Source organism: Rosa rugosa, chromosome 3 (assembly GCF_958449725.1).
Source record: "Rosa rugosa chromosome 3, drRosRugo1.1, whole genome shotgun sequence".
NCBI classification, from domain to species: Eukaryota; Viridiplantae; Streptophyta; class Magnoliopsida; order Rosales; family Rosaceae; genus Rosa; species Rosa rugosa.
In genome coordinates this window covers 2,355,083-2,374,035 of record NC_084822.1, presented here as the reverse complement: position 1 = coordinate 2,374,035, position 18,953 = coordinate 2,355,083, and the positions used below count along the sequence as shown (strand labels likewise).

General features: G+C 39.1%; 1 protein-coding gene and 1 long non-coding RNA gene across 6 annotated transcripts; one reads left to right on the top strand and one right to left on the bottom strand.

Annotated features, from left to right (window-relative positions):
- Positions 1-2,363: 2,363 nt before the first annotated feature.
- On the bottom strand, positions 2,364-5,830 carry LOC133739460 (uncharacterized). Of its 5 annotated transcripts, none has more exons than XR_009860640.1 (7): positions 5,412-5,830; positions 5,223-5,327; positions 4,363-4,466; positions 3,873-4,057; positions 3,483-3,531; positions 2,925-2,993; positions 2,364-2,562 (listed from the first exon to the last, which is right to left on the bottom strand). It is a non-coding gene; the product is annotated as an uncharacterized LOC133739460 (long non-coding RNA). The 5 variants fall into 5 exon arrangements; XR_009860639.1 differs by having other exon boundaries at positions 3,970-4,057; XR_009860641.1 differs by having other exon boundaries at positions 3,873-4,011.
- Positions 5,831-8,468: 2,638 nt separating this feature from the next.
- Positions 8,469-10,771, top strand: LOC133740478 (UPF0481 protein At3g47200-like). Its single transcript, XM_062168429.1, has 2 exons — positions 8,469-8,648; positions 8,990-10,771. The coding sequence occupies exon 2, from the start codon at positions 9,030-9,032 to the stop codon at positions 10,473-10,475; it is 1,446 nt and encodes a 481-aa protein (XP_062024413.1). The 5' UTR covers positions 8,469-8,648; positions 8,990-9,029; the 3' UTR covers positions 10,476-10,771.
- Positions 10,772-18,953: the final 8,182 nt, after the last annotated feature.

The following is an 18,953-nucleotide window of genomic DNA, read 5'->3' as shown; positions in this document are numbered from 1 at the left end:
GCAGCCTCCTCCATGAGGACTGCGCAGTGAAGAGAGAGAAAGGGGAGAGAGAGCCTCATCCATGAGGACTGCGCAGTGGAGAGAGAGAAAGGGGAGAGAGAGAGAGAATATAGACAAAAAATAAAAATAAAAATTATATTAAATAGGAAATGTCCATTCTGCCCTCCTTCAGGGTTTAAAAATCTGAAGTGTGAGCCCCCTTGTCGGCTCCAACTCAGCAGCTGACGTTATTTTTGGACCCGAATTCAAATTTTGGACTTGGGTGATGTTGTTTGAGAGTACAAGGACTAGTCTGATTAAAAAAAAAGTTTAAGGACCAGTCTGATTTTAGGCCTAAAGTTCAGGGGGGTAAACTGAATTTAATCCATAAATAAATATAGGATACCTTGAACTCGTTTGAACTTATGCCGTCTTCAATCTTTTGTGATAAACTTTTGAGAGAGTCTGAAGAAGACTCTAATCGTCGAAGTTATTCATATCTTCATTAAGCCAAGAACTATCAAAATTGAAATCTGATTCAATAGAGCAACGATGCCCAAAGAGTTCTTCATTTTTCAAAGCACCCCAACAAAATTTGGTTTGAGCCTGAGATTCTACAGAAGCAAATTATACATATCATCAGCAACCAAAGTGTTAATGGGCTCAGAATCATGCTCTGTTACAATAACACTATTATTTACATTTAAAACATTCTCCATAACCTCACACTCATTCTTCAGAGCTATTATTGGTTCAGTGGCTAGATGATTATGGTCTTCTAAGACAGGCTCACAAGACTCATTAGCTAATATAGCAAGACATTCTCTTGAGAACTAATACACTCTCTTCAAGTTGTTGCTCGATAGTAACAATAAATGCATTCTCCTCTATACTAGGAACTTGATCCATGCCCATTTGAATGGTCATATGATCAACGGTGACCGATGATTTCTTTAACAAAAGAAGGGTCCTACCCATATCGATCCATTCTAGAAGGTGTAGGAGCAACAACTATAGCCTTGTCTATGGCCGGATTGCTTATGAACATAAACCTGAGACGCAACCCTCTTCCGCTCATCTCTGTTACTTTACTTACGTGATCAACCTCTACCACATTTTGACTGCTCAACTAGCTTAGATTTAGCATGTTGAACTTTTAATTAACATTACCACATCAATTAAATTTTTTATAATATTTTAAGCCTCTTGAGGAGATATGCAATGCATGCAATTAACATCTCTTGCGGGAGTTTCCAATCGTCCATGGTACCGGGAATTTTCAATTTCAGTTTCATTGTCTTGGGGTAAATTCCATGCAACACAGTACTACAAAAACTGCATCACACAACGGTGGAAATCTGTTGTGTGATGTGGACCATGTCTGTCGTCTATCTCGATGTTGTGTGATGAGCACACTCACACAACGGTGAAACACCGCTGTGTGAATATCATAGACACAACGCATTGCTTAAAACCGTTGCACCAATTCTGCGCATGCCAATGCCATAAATTGGATACGGCGCATTCTGTCGATGTGGTCAGACAACAAAAGTAAGTAGGGACTGTTGTTGGTTAACTTCTCACACAACAGAAAAATGACACTCAGACAACGAAAGTAATACTATAATGTTGTTGGTTAACTTATCATACAACAGAAAAATATGGAACCTGTTGTGTGAGTACTAATGAGACAACAAAATTTTATAGGGACCGTTGTGTGATTTAGAATTAGGCAACTAATATCTATTTGTTATGTTGTGTGAGTACTAATGAGACGACAAAATTTTACAGGTACCATTGTGTGATTAAAATTGATTTGTTGTGTGATACGATATATGCGTATTCATACTACGTAATATAATTGATTGTTATTTGATTATTTTTGGTTCTTTACCTGAAATATTTGCACAAAAATAATGCACAATATAAGATTTAGGCATTGAAATACTCTAATTCAACCATCTAATGTACCAAAAGAGGTAGCATTCATGTATCCATCCATACCATAAAACCAAAAAGAAGACATTCTAGCTAGCTTGATGGCTGCTGCATCCTAGCTAATTACAATGAAAGATAGCAAAAGCTGATACAATATCATTATTCCAAAAAATACACATGCTGGCACTATTGCATTCAAGTGCCTTCTTCCCACTCGCTAGCACTAATGCAGCTGCACCATCACTGTCCAAGAGAACAACAGAACCCCTTACGCACTGTTAAAAATATGAGACCAATATGAGAAGTACCCAAACAGAGACACACACACACATAGATAGCATTATGATAGAAGCATTGCCAGCAATAACTAACCCCCATAATATAAAATAAAAAATAAAAGAGATACTCAAACGATAACATAGATAGGGCGTTCATGTGACTTGCCTTTGTCCAGCCAAAACCACATAGCATCGTGCTCATCCTCAGCAGACATATATATCCAAAAATTATAGTTAGCTGCAAATGCGGAATGATGTAAGTTCAACAGGGAAGAAAAAGATGCAGCTGGAGGAGTTTACCTCCTTCAACACCAGGGCATCCAATTATTCTTTTGTCATAGTAGGACTTGACTATAGCAGGTGTTTCCTACAGCACAGAAAACATAATAGCCTTAGTTACATGATAATGTGAGTCGAGACATTTATACACGTTCTTAATCATGTAAACAAACTTCAACTGTACCACAATTAAAATTCACATGGGAAACGACAGGTAGCGTGCTAAGAGGTGTGTAATAAGCATATTCTGTCAGGGATTAGATACCAAACTCTAATTATGTTTATATGCAGACTCAGCTGCCCATGTCAGTAACTTAGTTACTAATTCAAAATATTTAGATTGAAGGCATCAGTAGGACATAATAAAAGAAAACAAACCATCGACAAGTCATTAAAAACCCCTCTTCAATGAGCAACTGCATGCATAATCTGGCATAGGCAAATTATTACCTCTACAGATTGTGGAAGCAGTTCTTCCAGTGCAGTTACTCTTTCAGCAATTCGGATCTTGCAAGCTTGCTATTTGAAAGGAAATGAGTAACAAATCACATCAACTGGCACACAGATCATAATTTAAGACAAACAAAACTAGTAAAGATAATGCTTGCTATTTGAAAGGAAAAATGACATGGATTATGATAAGCAGGTTCATTTGGCAAATACCCAGACAAACTTAAGGATTAGCTTAGAGATGTGCAAGTTGGCTTGTAACACACTCATAAGAAATATGTGCTATCCTCCACACTCATAATAAACTGGACAGATTTCTCCTTTACCATGCAGACAAGGAAAAAGAAAAGAAAAAAATTATAGTAAATTGTTGTTGAAAATAGTAAATGATCAAGATATGCCACTAAGAAATTAATACGCCAACAGCAACCTCATCAATTGTTGCAGTACACTTCTATATGTTTTTAGTTCATTTTACATAGCCAGTCTAATGCCTAAGCAACAGAGCTTCATTAGTACTAATAAAACGTAAACCACATGCATATAATGAGAGCTTACCCTACATGTGAGAGCTCCCTCATAATGATTTGGTTATTCATTCCCATAACTGCCATACAAGAAAACCATACCAGATCTGAATTCAGAAAGGTTATTAAACATATCAACTGCACTAGAAGGCATACTCTATTAATACCTATCAATTATTAATCCACTTCTCTCACATTCACTTTTTTCAAGTCCTCGCATGTAAATGAAGAGAACAGCCAAAAGACTCAAAATTCAAATTGTCAAGTAGCAACCAAAGAAACAAATCAAATAAAGATGAACACTGAGTACACTACCATCAATTAGCGCTACTAGCAGCACCAGAAGTCAAAAAAATGACTAATTCAAAACAAGCAACATACATAGAAATGAATTAAAGACTAATTCAAGACGAATAAGAACCTGAAACTCAGTTTAGTTGATGGGATATTAGTAAAATTACTAAAGATGAAATCTTTAATACAATTCCTTTCCCCCCCATTTCAATCTTGGTGTGTACCTCTCAGCTCAGCTTTTAGGAGATTGTGGTTGCTTTCTTGAGCTGCAATAGTCCAATCCACGGCAGCAAATCACAGATCACAAAGAAACTAGAAACATGTCATGCAATATAATCTGAAATTCAATAAAGGGAACCAAAAAAAAAAACTTTTTCAAACTTTAGTTAATACGTTATATTTGTTCAATCCATCTTTTGTAATGGTAGTTGAATAATGAAATTTCCTACATATGTGCAATTAATCATTATTTGATGGCCTGAATCCCACACTTTTTCTTCACCGTAGAACATTTGTTATCAAACCAAACAAGTAAAGATCAAAATCTGCACCAGCAAACAATATAAGATTTAGGCTTCCACATTCCCTTTTGACCTTGTACTAGAACTGGATTTTACCTTCCACAATTGATCGAATGGGTATAACTAATGCTTGAGTTTCCCCACCGCTTCCACTAGGACTCCGTCTTTGGTTTCTCTCTCGAATTTTGCCCACCCTTTCGCTGCAAAGTAAACCAATTATCTCAATCATACTATTAAAGTTCAAATTTCAATCAAAATATATAAACACATTCAGTCTTCACCGGTGAGGCTCTTGGATGCAATTTCTAAATCATAACCAACTCTCTCTCACTTTCTCAAGTTCACACATTCAGTCGTCACCACTAACATGTATATACAGACAATAGCAATTCCAAATCAATAGCAATTATCTGAGCTAAACATTATCAAGAGTAATCTGACAAATTAAGTTTAAAAACAAATAGATCTATTCAAACTCAAAAGGGCACAGGCAAATTAAGAGTAATCAAACATCAGTAGAAGGGCACAGGCAAATGAAGTATTCAAACTCAAAAGGGAATTAACAACCAAACCTGAGGTATTGAGTCCAAGAGACTTTGGCAAGTAACTAGTGCAGTTTATTTTAAACTTGAATAATCATGAATCCAATATTTCCTCAATCATGGATAAAACTAAACCAATACTTTAATTAAGTAAAGGAAAAAAAAACCACAAATGAAGGGGGTTCGTTGATTTCTACCAAAATGGTTCCTACTTTCTCATCCTCCAACTAGACTCTGATTTCTAAAACTCTAAAGAAGAAACCACAAAAACGAAGATCGGGAAAACCCCCAAAAATAAACAAATAAAGTTAAAACCAACTCCAAAACCCAAAAAATCGCCCAGAGTGACAAAACTCGCTGAGACACTTAATCAAACACTCAAGAAGAAAAGAATGGGCTGAAAAGAAATCATACCAGAAATCAAACACTCAAACAAACAGAAATTCAGTCGCCTAGACTTGTCAATCGTCAGCTCCTACAATCCAATCTCTCTTCTGTATGTAAAGCTTTGAGATTTCCCTATAATCAACAAACCCAGTAAACAAAATTTTCAGATTAAAGAATTGATAGAGGGATCGAATTCAATAAACACAGTAAACTAACCCAATGGCGTCGCGACACCGTCTCCCACGCCGGAGTCGGCGTTCTTGAGCCTTTGGTGAGATGGATGGATGTGAAATCGACGTGGACTCAAAGACTCTTTCTCGACGGCGGGTTTGGGGTCGGCGAAGGCATCGTAGAGGCAGTTGAGGAGGACCGAGAGGCCGTCGGCGGTGAGGGTGTGGATTATTTTCTCGAGATTTTCGACGGCGATTTGGTAAGAGTGATTGAGAGTGTTTTGAGAGCTAGAACCCGATATCTAGGTTTTGAGAGCGATTGAGAGTGATTGAGAGTGTTTTGACTCGGGCTAGAAAGTTTTGATAGTGATTTAGAGTTCTGATAGTGATCGAGAGGGAAAGAAGGTTTCTGGGTTCTTTTTTTTTCTTTCTCTCGACAGATAGCTAAGACTTTTCTAGGTTTGGTAAGACACTAAGACTTGAATACTTCAATAAATTTGTCATAGAAGAGTTAAGTTCATCATACAACAGATAATTAAACAACTGTTGTAGGAGAGTATATATACAATGTCAAAGTAGGGAGGGAAATTTGGCTGCCTAGCTAGGTTTGGGGGAAGTAATTCAAATAGATTTGAGCCTTCACACAACAGAATCCCCACAATCTGTTGTGTCATTTTTTATATCACACACTCGGTATACCTAGTAGAAGGTGTCAATTTTTTACAACATTGCCGCCCACTCAAAATTTGGCGCAGAATTTGGCGCCCCGTTCTAGTCACACAACAGAAACAACTACACCGTTGTAGCATGCAGAATTCTTACAACAGATGAAACATAATTATGTTGTGTGATTAAATTGGTGAACTTGTCTTGGGAGGGAATTTTGAGCGGGATATCTGCTGGTAAATTTTGTGTCATTTAGACAACAGAACATGCCTAATTGTGTTGTGTGATAGAACTCTGAAGAAAAAGTCATCAATTTGGTAGCATTCCCACAACAGAACTTTATTAATACCGTTGTACAATGGAGTTCACGTTATCAGACGACGGTAAAATTTTAATCTCTTGTCTGATGGGTGTTGTGTGATGTAGTTTTTGTAGTAGTGACATTCCCGGCTAGAGTTTCCAACGGTAGATATAACCCGAAAATTTTCGATTGGCGTGTGGATTTGCAATGGCAAGGACTTATATTGCGAATGCTAGTGTCACTGTTGTTGAATATAGTGTTGTTGTCATATACTATTGAATGAAATAACGACACTGGCGTGGTTTATTCTCTTCTTTTTGAACAATGGTGGAATTGGGAATTTCCGATTGGGGGGGGGGGGGGGGGATTGCTTCGGCCACAAATTATTTTGCCAATACTAGTCTTGCTATTGTGGAATACTAGTCTTATTAATCTTGTTATTGTGGAATACCACATGCATCTTACCATGTGGGATGCAAGTGGTACTCAAAAAAGTGGTTCACTTAACAATATTCTATTGTGAATACAAAGTGAACTTCTAATAAGATTTTCCCCAAATGATTTAGCTACAAAAACTAGTCACAAGACGTAAATCATTTTCTAGACAAAGACAACACATAAATCTAGCTAGGGACCTTGGTTTACGAAGAAAAGTAGTTGAAAATTGTCTAAACTAGTCATAAAGTCTATCTAGTCCTACTACATCCAAGAATTGAAAATTATAGCAGTGAGGACTAGGTAAACTTCAGGCCAATAATAGTAAAGGATCCGGATCCTCTCCTTGGCTTCCTTTGAGCCTTGTTTTTCCTTGACTTTTAATCCTGACCATTAATTACATATCTAAGAGCTCATGAGTAACCACATCAGCAACTTCTGAATATTAAATGTACAAGTCAGATTTTTCAGGTTAACAAGAGCGTATATACTAACGCCTTCTATCCAACAAGAAAACAAAAAACGAAACCTCTCTCTCCAGCAGTTAGAACTATAGACGCTTTTGGTTATCTGTGTTCTGTATTTGAAGAAATAAATAGAGGAATGGTGATTTGAGTTCATTTGGGAAATTGATCTGTAGTCAAAGAGAAATTTTTCTATCCTACCGTCACACCAAATAGATTGTGTGACGGGCCAATAAAAATTTTCCATGTGGATATTGTCGCCGACTCAGATTAGTGTTGAAAACCAATTTGTCTAGAATATCCTTTCTCTTCTCTCTGCCCAGGGTTCTCTTTCCATTCTTTTTCTTCTCCAACCCCTCTACAGTTCCTTAGGGAGAAACCAGAACCTTGAACATAATCACGGATCGAATTTGAATGTCTTATGGGATAAAAGACCTTTTTAAATTTGTTTTTGAAGAACTATTCTTCCTGATTTGGTCTATATCCATGAGCTTATGTCAAAAACCTCATGAATCTGATTTTGTTTCTAGAAAATCATTTCAATTAAAATGGGAAACTGTGCTCCAGAAGATTAATTAGAAATAGTTGAATTATTATATTTAGAAACACTCAATGTTTTGTTGGAATTATGCTTTCATCTGGGTTTGTAGACCTGGGTATTTTATCCAACTAAAGCTCAGAAGTTTGCAGAAACAGCGTTTCAATTGATCCACCCACCTAATTAATGTCATCTTCCATGCGTAATCTTGACTTCCTTGAATATGTTTGGTTTTTTTTTTCTTTTTTTTTTCCGTTGGTGAAGAATATGTTAATGGATATCAAAATTTCTCACTGGTTCATTTTTCTTATGAAGGGTTGATTGACAGAGTAGATTCACTTCTAATTGATTTATGGGTTTACGGTGGGTTTCTTCTTGATTTCGTCTTTTTTAAATTTAATGCTTCATGAGTTTCAGTTTGGTGGTTTCGCAGAGAGGTACCAGCGGGGATGAAAGAAAATTTTATGGTGTTTGGAGAAAGATTGAAGGGAAGGGAGAAGAAGAGGGAACTAGGGAAGAGAGAGGGGTATTCAGAGAAATTGGTGTTCAACGTGGATTTGAGTTGGCAACAAAATCCACATGGAAGTTTTTCATTGGAACGTCACATATCCATTTGGTGTGACGGTAGGATGGAAAAATTTCACTCTATGATATGTAGTTAGTGGCCAGAATTAAAAGCCAAAAAGAAACAAGGCCAAAGGGAGCCAAGGAGAGAATCCGAATCGAATAGTAAAACTTCACTCTATGATTGCAGATCTCAATTATTTCTTCCCCCATTTGTATCTTTCAACAATTGTCTCTGTACATCTACTTCTCAGTTTCAGTTCGAGTTTGAAGTCATTACAATCTCTCCCAGTCTCTCTGTTTCCATTCTCGAAGGTAAAATTATTTCCCCTTTTTTGTGCTAAGCCAGATACAATATTATGTTAATTCCTTTTTTCTTATTTGTTAAATATATATACACTGCCATTGTTGGTTGTATGTTGTTTCAACGTGTCTGTGAATTGTTTCTTGTACATCGGCAAAGAAGACTGCATTGGTTGGTAGTATAAATTGGTTTAGATTATTGTTTGGGTCATCTAATATAGTCTGATCCCATTGTATTCAGATTTTAAATTCGGAATCCTATAAATCAAAAACCGAAGACGGTTGAAAAATAATTGAATTCACTTGTGCTTTCAGTTAACTAATTTTATTCATGCCATTGCAACTTGTTGCAGCCATTTTGGAAAAATTAATTAGAGTACTGGAATCATAGTCATGGGAAGTAAATCAAGTAATATAGGTGAAACTAGTCTGGATCATGATTGGACTTCCATTGATAAAGACAAAGATATTGTTGTTCAAGAATTGGAAATCAGCATTATAGCAAAACTAAACGGGGATTCACCAATGTCTCGTACAAGCTGCATCTTCAGAGTTCCCCAGGTGCTTCGGAGACAGAACCGAAAGGTATATCAACCTGATGTTATTGCAATCGGACCCTTGCATGATCGAAGCAGTAAACAATTTCAACACATGGAAAATGTGAAACGCTGGTATTTACATCGCATTCTCAACTCGGGCAGGAACATCAGTTTGAAAATGTTGATCGAAGCCATTCTTAAGGTTGAGAAACGGGCACGTGATTCTTATGCAGAACCGCTTGATCACATCAACCAGAATGACTTCGTAGAAATGATGATAATGGACGGTTGCTTCCTAGTTCAGCTGTTCAGAAAGGCTTACTATAATATGCATGACAGGAATGATCCCATATACAGCATGAAGCACAATTCTGAGTATGCTAGTACTATTACTGATGAGAGTGATCATGAATTGGGTATTTCACATGATCTGGTATTCAACTTAAACTGTCCGTTTCAATATCTTTGCCATGATCTTTTGCTGCTTGAGAATCAATTACCTTGGTTTGTTATTAAGTGCTTATATAGCATTCTGGTTGCGGACAAGTACCCTGTTAAGTTTTCCCTCAAAAGTCTCGTACTCTCTGTCTTCTCCTCACTACCAGTGCTTCGCCATCCACAGATCTATCGTTTTCAGTGTGAAATGGATCAGCGTAAAATTCTGCACATACTTGATCTGATAAGAACTTCACTTATTTACGAATTCAAAGACTATGATGATGATCAGTTTTCTTCCTGCCTCCCGGATAAACAACTAATGCCTTGTGCGACAACTCTTGCACAAGCAGGTGTTCAGTTCTCCAACATGGACTATAGTATAATGAACATAACTTTCAGAGACAAGGTTTTCATAATTCCACAGATAGCAATCGGAGAGTCTACAGAATCATTATTCCGCAATCTCATTGCCTTTGAGCAATGCTACCCTGGTCATTCGCATATGGTGACATCCTATGTTGTCTTCATGGATCAACTCATCGCTTCTAGCAAGGACATGGATTTCCTCTCAGAGAAGAGAATAATAGCTAATTGGCGGGGCAGTGATGATTCTTTCCAGTTTTTCAACAAGCTTCATGAGGGCACCTCGCTCAAAAAGTTTCACTACCATGGAATCTGCGCCAAAGTGAACGAATATTACGCAAAGGACAAGTGGCTGAATACAATAATGCGTGAGTTTTCAACGGTAGAGAAATTGAAGCGTGATTATTTATCTAATCCATGGAAAGTTATTTCTGTGATTGCAGCAAGTATCCTTCTGTCTCTCACTGTTGTGCAGACGGTGTATACTGTATACCATTAAGCAATATTATTACGTTGGTTAATGTGTAATCTAAGCAGTTGAATTACTCTGGGATAATTTTGCAGGAACCTTATGTTATCTTCTTCTTTCTTTTTTTGTCTTTTCATTTTGTTGAAGAATATTAACATTGGTGTGCCTTATCAAACTAGGATTAGTTCTATGATTGTAATAGGAGAGAAGGTTCTAGAGTTTCTAGTCCTATTCGAAATAGTTTTCCTTGTATCATTGGAATATGTACTTTGTAATCCCTATATATAGGGCTCCTATTATCAATAGTGGAATACACAATTCTCTCATCAATCTCTCTCAAATTCTCTCATTCTAAAACACGTTATCAGCACGAGCCCTAACCCTGAAATCAGAAGCCAAAATTTTTCTGCAAAGCATCCTGCTGCGCAACACCAAACCCTAGGAACCTGTACGCACCATCCTTGGCCGTGCGCACTACTTCCATCGCCGCAAGTCCTCCTCCTCCTACATCATCTTCAAGTTCAAGATCAAGACTAAGAAAAAGAATAAGAAAAGAAATCCAAGTAAGTATTTTCATTAAAGTTCCTGCTTTCCGCACTTTAATTTTATATTCTTTTCTTCGGGGACTTGCAACCTCACTTCTTCTACATCCCACCTTTCTGTAACGTGGGTTCGATTCTATAAAAGCTGAATCGTGGGGATTCACGCTATACGAACTAAGAGCGTTCGTAGACTTCGGACTAAGAGCATCCATAAGCATCAATTTATACGAACTAAGAGCGTTTGTAGACTTCAGACTAAGAGGGTCTGTAAGCATCGATTTTGACCATACAAACATTATTGTTTCGGTCTAATCCAATTTCTTGGAAATCGATTTCTTGGTAGCATTAAGGCTCGGAAATCTTAATATTAGTTTTCGTGGAAGCATTGACTCCGAAACTAATCCGTTCTTGTTTCTCATTTTTCTTGTGACTCTTTTTTCAGGATGTCAAACTTGGATGAGCTCGATTTTACTCCATTGAATTCTACGGGCATGAGATATTTCATGTGGGCTCATAATGTTGAGCTCCACCTAATTGCCCTTGATTTATTGTCTATAATCTAAGAGCCTTGTTCTAAAGGAACCGCTCAAGACTCTCAAACTGAGATAGATAATTCCAGGGCACTTACCCTGATGAAGCGCCACATAGAGATGACACTCTAGTTTGAGTACATGAATGAGGATAGCGCTAGAAACCTTTGGGTAGCGCTTAGTGAACGTTTTAGTTAACATTCACGATCTTCCAAACTTAGAAGCACGATGGAATAATCTCTGCTTCTCTAACTTTGAAATAGTTATGGAATATTGTTCGGAAACACAATTGATTGAGAAAACCCTAACTACCTTCCCCGTACTGAATTAAGATTCTCTGAATTCTATCAAATCTTAATCAACGAAGGACGGATCACAAATCTCCATCAGCTAATTGGAGCTATGGTTTGTGTTGAAAGGCACAACCACGAATTTGTGAATATAGAATTTGGTAGGCCTCAAGATGGCTACCATGAGCACCGTTCAATGGCTAGAAGAAGTCGCCATGGACAATATGATCCATATGATCAACTTGCTCGAGAAGGTACTCGCCAAAGTTGGCGAATACATGACCAAAGGAGTCATGACTTTGAGGGTATAGGGGTTGGATACTATGGCGCCACTTTTGGCCATGGTAACACTATTCCAAAGCCAATGGTCCTAGGGACCATGTATATTGCGTTAATACGCCTCATTCAAGAGAGCATCCTCTACATTATGTTTTATATATGGAGTATCTGATCAATGGTGATTAAGACATCGAGTTATGAAAGACTTTAAATCTGGCAATGAAGATAAAATGCCGCAGATTTTTCGTATAGTCTTTTATTTTCCAAGAATTATTGATGGCAATTATGCCTTAAATCAATAAATGACAATTGTCTTAACTCTTTCTCACTAGGCTCACCCAATTAAGTATGATGTCTAGGAAACTAGTTGAGATTAGTGGTACTTAAGTGAGCTTTGCTCCACCGACATCTCTTCTTACTTTTCTGGTCATGTTTAATTGGAGTTACCGAAAGAATTGAATAATTACAATTTGTCTAAATTTGATTTTTATTTTGGATTAGATTTTGGTCCAGAAACTTTGATATAATCATTGGCTATTATTATTAATAAAGTGTCGATTCTTTAATTCAAACTTGGGCTAAATACTAGTTAGTACCCTGTGGTATAGGTACAAAATCAATTCAGTCCCTGGACTTCTAATTTCATCAAAAACACCCCTGCACTTTCAATTTTGATCTAATAGGTCCAATTCGTTAATATTCTTTCAAATAGTTGGATTATTTGTTGAAAAACTATTTATTTTTAATAGTAGGACTCACTCCTAAATTGACAATGCAGACCACCTTGACACCACATCATAAAATATAGGTCATATATGATCCACATTAACAAGTTAAATAACTCAATTGTCGGAAAACTAACAAATTGGACCTATTAGATCAAAATTGAAAGTGCAGGGGTGTTTTTGATGAAATTAGAAGTTCAGGGACTGAATTGATTTTGGACCTAAACCACAGGGTAGTAATTTGTATTTAGCCCTTCAAACTTTATTATTTCAAAGATATAAGAGCCAATGGTTTTCATGTGGAAACACATTGTGAGAATGGACAAGAGTTCTTTTGCATCACCTCTAATGACTACGGACATATACGAGTCTTAGAGAAACTTATGTGTCACTCTAGTAGGTTATATGTAACAACTATTCGAGTAATTATGTCCAATGACATCACAAGAGATGACCTTTGGGATACCGACACATATAGGCTTTGACATGACCGTTTGGGACACTCAGGTCATGATATGATCCGTAATACTAAAGACTTCACACGGACATCCATTCTTCAGAACGAATAGAAGTAAGAATCAAAAATTGATTCGAGGAGAAGCATGGCACGCCCCTGCGCCTCACGGCGCCGCCACCATGCTAAACCGGCCACCAATGGCTGGCGCCGCCTACCCCTTGCGGCCATCACTTGGCTTTGACACCAAAGAACCCTAACTCACCTCCTCTTTCTACTTCTAAAGTCAATTATGACTTCATGGCTCAACCAAAATCCTCATTGGTTGCTTCTAAAGCCCATCTTTTGTTCTGTAAACCCTGTTCTTTAGGATTGACACCATTCTATGCAAAGGATACTAAGGAAATAATTCCATTCTTACATAGAATCCAAGGGATCCTGTGGATCGATTCAACCAACTTGCGGACTGCTTAGATATTTTATGGTGTTGGTTGATGTGCGGGCACGCTGGTCATGTGTCGCACTATCTTCCACTCGTCATGCTGCTTATGATAAACTCATAGCCCAGATCATTTGGCTACGGGTTCACTACCCGGATCATCCCATTCAGTCCATTCGACTTGATAATGCTAGAGAGTTTACATCGAAAATTTTCGATGACTATTGCATATCATTGGGGATTGATATTAGGCATCATATTCCCATATACACACCCCAATGGTCTAGCGGAAAAGCCACCATTAAACGACTACAATGGTAGCTCGGACATTAGTAATGCGCACCAATATTTCCGCTTGGGGTTATGCAATATCGCATGCAGCTATGCAAATTCGTCTATGACCCATAGCCACTCAACCTTTATTTGCGTTACAGCTAGTGACTGGGTGCGAGTCTAATAACTCGTACTTATGCATATTTGAGTGTGCAGTTTATGTGCCAATCGCGCCGCCACAGCGCATCAAAATGGGTCATTGCAACGAATGCATATTTGTGTTGGATATAAATCTCCAACTATAAGTCCGCTATGTAGAACCCTTGACAGGCGATCTCTTTACAGCTAGATTTGTGGATTGTCACTTTGATGAGACCGTCTTCCCGTCGTTAGGAGAATATTAGAACGTCAACGTTCAATAGGAATGACAAGAATTGTCGTGGTCTATCCCCACTATGTCTCATCTTGATCCCCTAAAAGTGACGAGATTACATATACCTGCTGCAAACATGTCTGTAAGGATTGATGTCCCCACAAGAGAACATGGCGCCACCCAGAGGAGATGGGCACGGCACCATCACCATGGATGGTGGTATTGTGACGCCAAAAGGTGGCATAATGGCGTCATAAGCCATGGGTTCCGCTAGAAAGCGTAGGAGACTCATAGGTTCGATGGATTCTCGCCCTAGGAAGAGAGCGAGTTTGGCACAACTTGATCTATTGATCATTGATATTCAAAATCCGTCTCATGAGAATATTCTGGATTGTGGTTATGTCCAAGAGACATCGTTGGGGGACGCCTCAATGTTAGAACCAATTCCTGAGAATATAGAGATCTCTACAAACTACACTAGTGTACATGAGGACGTGGGATTATTGAGATCAATGACATCGGACCTTACTCTGTTGAAGAATGCCAACGTAGAGAAAATTGGCCTAAATGGAAAGATGCGATCTAGGTTGAATTGGATTCACTAATGAAGAGGAAGGATTTCGGGCCTGATATGCCAACACCTCCTAACATAAAACATGTTGACATTAATAGGTCTTCGTTAGATAGCGTGATGAGAAAAAGATATGGTAATCTCGCCTTACGGCGCAAGGTTTCTCACAAAAACGCCATGGAATTGACTACGAGAAGACATATTCTCTCGTAATGGATGTCATTACACTCCACTACCTTGTCAGTTTGGTAGTTTCCAAATAACTGAACATGCAGCTTACGAATGTGGTCACTACATATGTTTATGGGGATCTAGATATAGAATATAATGAAGGTTCTTGTAGACTTCATTTACCCAAATCAAGTGGCTCTAGACCACGGAGCGCGTTTGCAATGAGGTTGAAACGCTCACTAAAGTGACTACTTGATTGGGAAGTGATATGATGAACTATGCCCGCGCGTTTCCATGTCAAGTTCCGGATTTGCAATTGTTGCGGTTTATGTTGATAAACATAATTGGAACCCTTGAGAGTTAAAGGAAACCGCTTAACACCTGAAATCCGAGTTTGAGATGAAGGACCTTGGGAGAACATGGTTTTGTCTAGATTTAGAACTTGTATACCATGTCAATGAATGCTTTGGCATTTTGATAAAGTCAAGATGCACTCCCATGGCCGTCAGGAGTCTTGACCCTAAAAGGGATACGTTTTGTCCCAGGGATGATGACGAAGACGTGTTAATTGGCAGAATTGTCTTACCTAAGTGCAATAGGCGCATTATTGTCCTTAACACAATACAAGACCGGATACCTCATTTGTTATGGACTTGTTGGCTAGAAGTAGCCATGCGCCAACGCGTTGCCATTGAATTGGAGTAAAGACAATCTTTCGATACTTAAAAGGTACTATAGATATGGGCTTGTTTTATCCCTATAGAGAGAAAAGGAATGACGGAAGAATGGGATCGGACCCCATTAGGCATAATGTCGCCGTCCCCACCGCCGTGACTGGTGAGATGGCCGACGCCGGCACCACCAAGAGTGGCCGACGTCACCCTCCTCCCCTCCTTCAAAATGATGGTGATGTTTTGATGGGTTTTGCTGATGCAGGGTATCTTTCTGACCCTCACAAATGTCGCTCCCAAATAGGTTATGTCTTTACCATGGGAAGCACCACGATATCTTGGAGGTCTACAAAGCAGACATTTGTCACTACTTCCTCGAATCATGCAGATATTATTGCTCTACATGAGGCCGTGCGTGAATGCATATGGCTAAGGTCTGTAATTAGACATATTCGAGGAACTTGTGGTTTGAAGTCTACCACGGATAAACCTACATGCATTTCTGAGGATAATGCAGCTTGTATTGAACAAATGAAGTTAGGTTTCATCAAGGGCGACAACACCAAGCATATATCGCCTAAGTTCTTTTATCATCAGCAACAACAATCACTTCTAAAGATTGAAGTGAATCAAATATGATCAGAGGATAATGTAGCGGACTTATTCATTAAGTCGTTACCTAAATCCACCTTCGAGAAACATGTGAAGAGCATCGGATTGAGAAAGTTATCCGAACTCCCATGATTGTAGCAATCGGGGGGAGATATTGACATCAAGGGGAGGTATGATGTCTACATGTTCGATCTCGAAGAGTGAATGACGTGTTGTACTCTTTTTCTCCTCCTCGAGCTTGTTTTTTTCTCACAGGGTTTTTCACTCGAGTAAGGTTTTTAACGAGGCAACAGATGAAGTGTCACCACCAAGTTTGAGCGGCACAAAGGGGAGTGTTGAAGAATATTAACATTTGTGTGCCTTATCAAACTAGGATTAATTAGTTCTATGATTGTAATAGGAGAGAAGGTTCTAGAATTCCTAATTCTATTCAGAATAGTTTTCCTTGTATCACTAGAATATGTACTTTGTAATCCCTATATATAGGGCTTCTAGTATCAATAGTGGAACACACAATTCTCTCATCAATCTCTCTCAAATTCTCTCATTCTAAAACACATTTCACTTTTCCTTTTTTTTTTTTTTTTCTTGTATGAGGGGACGAGGGGTCACGGGCGATTATGTCCTTTTCAAATAAACTCTGTATTGATTTTCTGATCATAAACTGAATTAGCCGCTTCAATGTAACTGGACGCCTTGTTTACAATATGATAATGATTTATGTAACAAATCGACCATTGAGGGGTTCTTCTTTTTCCTCTCGTTTTCGTCTGTATGTCTCTCCCTACATTTAAAATTGGGATCCAGCACGAGTAGGTATGAACTACCAATTAAAAGAAGTAAAACATTAATAATGTTATTGCTCCCACAGTTCCGCTATAAAATTGTCGGCCTTCATTTGTTTTGGTGGGCAAGAGATTTTTGGATACATAGAGGGGGAAAAGGTTGTCGGTCCAGTTCTAAAGCTTTCTTCTAGTTCTGTTTATGTCATTATCAGAGCACAGCAGCAGCAACATTGAAGAAAAGAGAGAAATCGATCATTGTTTTCAAAAGCTCCTGTTTGAGCCCAAAAGTAATTTTGGCAGTATCCTTTAGTGGATCTAGCACAGCGGGCCGATACCTGCGGCCTAAAAATAAGCCTGCTATGGTTTGGGTTACAGCTTCGCCCATTCCAGAATCCATGAGGAAAACGAAACCTTATTGGAGGTAAGTAGCAGAGATCGATTAGGAAACTTCAATCAATAATCCTTCTACAACAAGGAGCAGTCAGAAACCCTAGGTATATATACCGGGTTTCAAGGACGAATTAAGACCTCTCTCTCATATCAATCAATCCTAGCGATTACAAAGCCTCCCCGGAGCAAACCTTCAACCTTGTTGAAACCCGGTGACCGTGCGCCAGTCCTAGTCTCTCCAAGAGCCGACTGTCAGCATCACCAGACCAACCCGGTGACCGTACTTCCAGTCCCAGTCTCCCAGCGAGCCAACTGCGAGTGCAACCGCCACCGTTATTGCCAGTGAAGCAAGGGTAACGCCCTCGCAACCCAGCGAAGCTAAAGTCACGCTTTAGCGAAACCCGTGCTTTCTCCAAACTTCCCAGTGATTGCTCTGCTTAGTCTACAATACTAAGTATCGATTCGGTGAACGCAAGAGATCACAACCAAAGTCCTTATCCGTAAGGCAAAAGTCATTTTCCGAAAGGCTAGAGAAGAACCCTGTGACGAGGTTGGTGCTCTCCTTGTCCACAACGCTTGAAGAAGAAGTCAGGTCAAGGGACTACCCCAACGACTGCACCCCGCGGTGCTGGCACGCCTGCGCAATCACTCGCTCAAAAGAGACAGTTTGCAAGCCAACTAGTTTTGGAGCCAAACATTTTGGCACGCCCAGTGGGACTTACTAAGTGTCTCTTCGTGAACGTTAGCCATTGGGAAGTCAAGCGAAAACCCTTACAAAAAGGGTTACGCTAACTGCTCAAAACACAAGACCTCCAGTTACAAACCGCATCCTCGCGTGGATTGTCGTGGTCTGTCAGAAGAACAAGTGATTCAAAGATTCTCCCTTCATCCTCAATTCTCCGATATGTCAACTGAACAGGGAGAGAGTCACTCGACCGCTACTGAGGGTCAAACTGTCATCACTAATCAGGCCAGTGAGCCTGTCGCTACCCCTGTCTCCAATACGGTGGAGAGTGAGGAATCAGAGGATTTCGTTGAGAAGCCTATTCCAGAGGGAGCGACCGTCGAGGTTGCATGCGCGATCATCTCAGAAAACATTGAAAACCATCGTAAGAAGATGGCTGCTGATCTGAAAAGGGAGAACGCGAAAACAGATAGAATATTACGCGAAATAAACCAGCGTATTTCCCAACAAGCTATGGAAACCAAGCAACTGATGTCGCAAACTGAGAGTACATTAAAAGCTCAAGCTATAAGCATCGCAGATGCCCAGAGTCAGCAGCAGAAAAAGATCATTGATGCTCTTGCGAATCATACCAAGCAAACAGCACCAGATATGGCAGGTCTTCGCAAAGATGGAGCAACTCTCGCAACCGAAGTGGCCATGCAAAGAGCTGAGTTGA

Bases quoted from the DNA above. Each gene is read 5' to 3' on its own strand.
- LOC133740478 (XM_062168429.1), top strand. From the start codon at position 9,030: ATGGGAAGTAAATCAAGTAATATAGGTGAAACTAGTCTGGATCATGAT.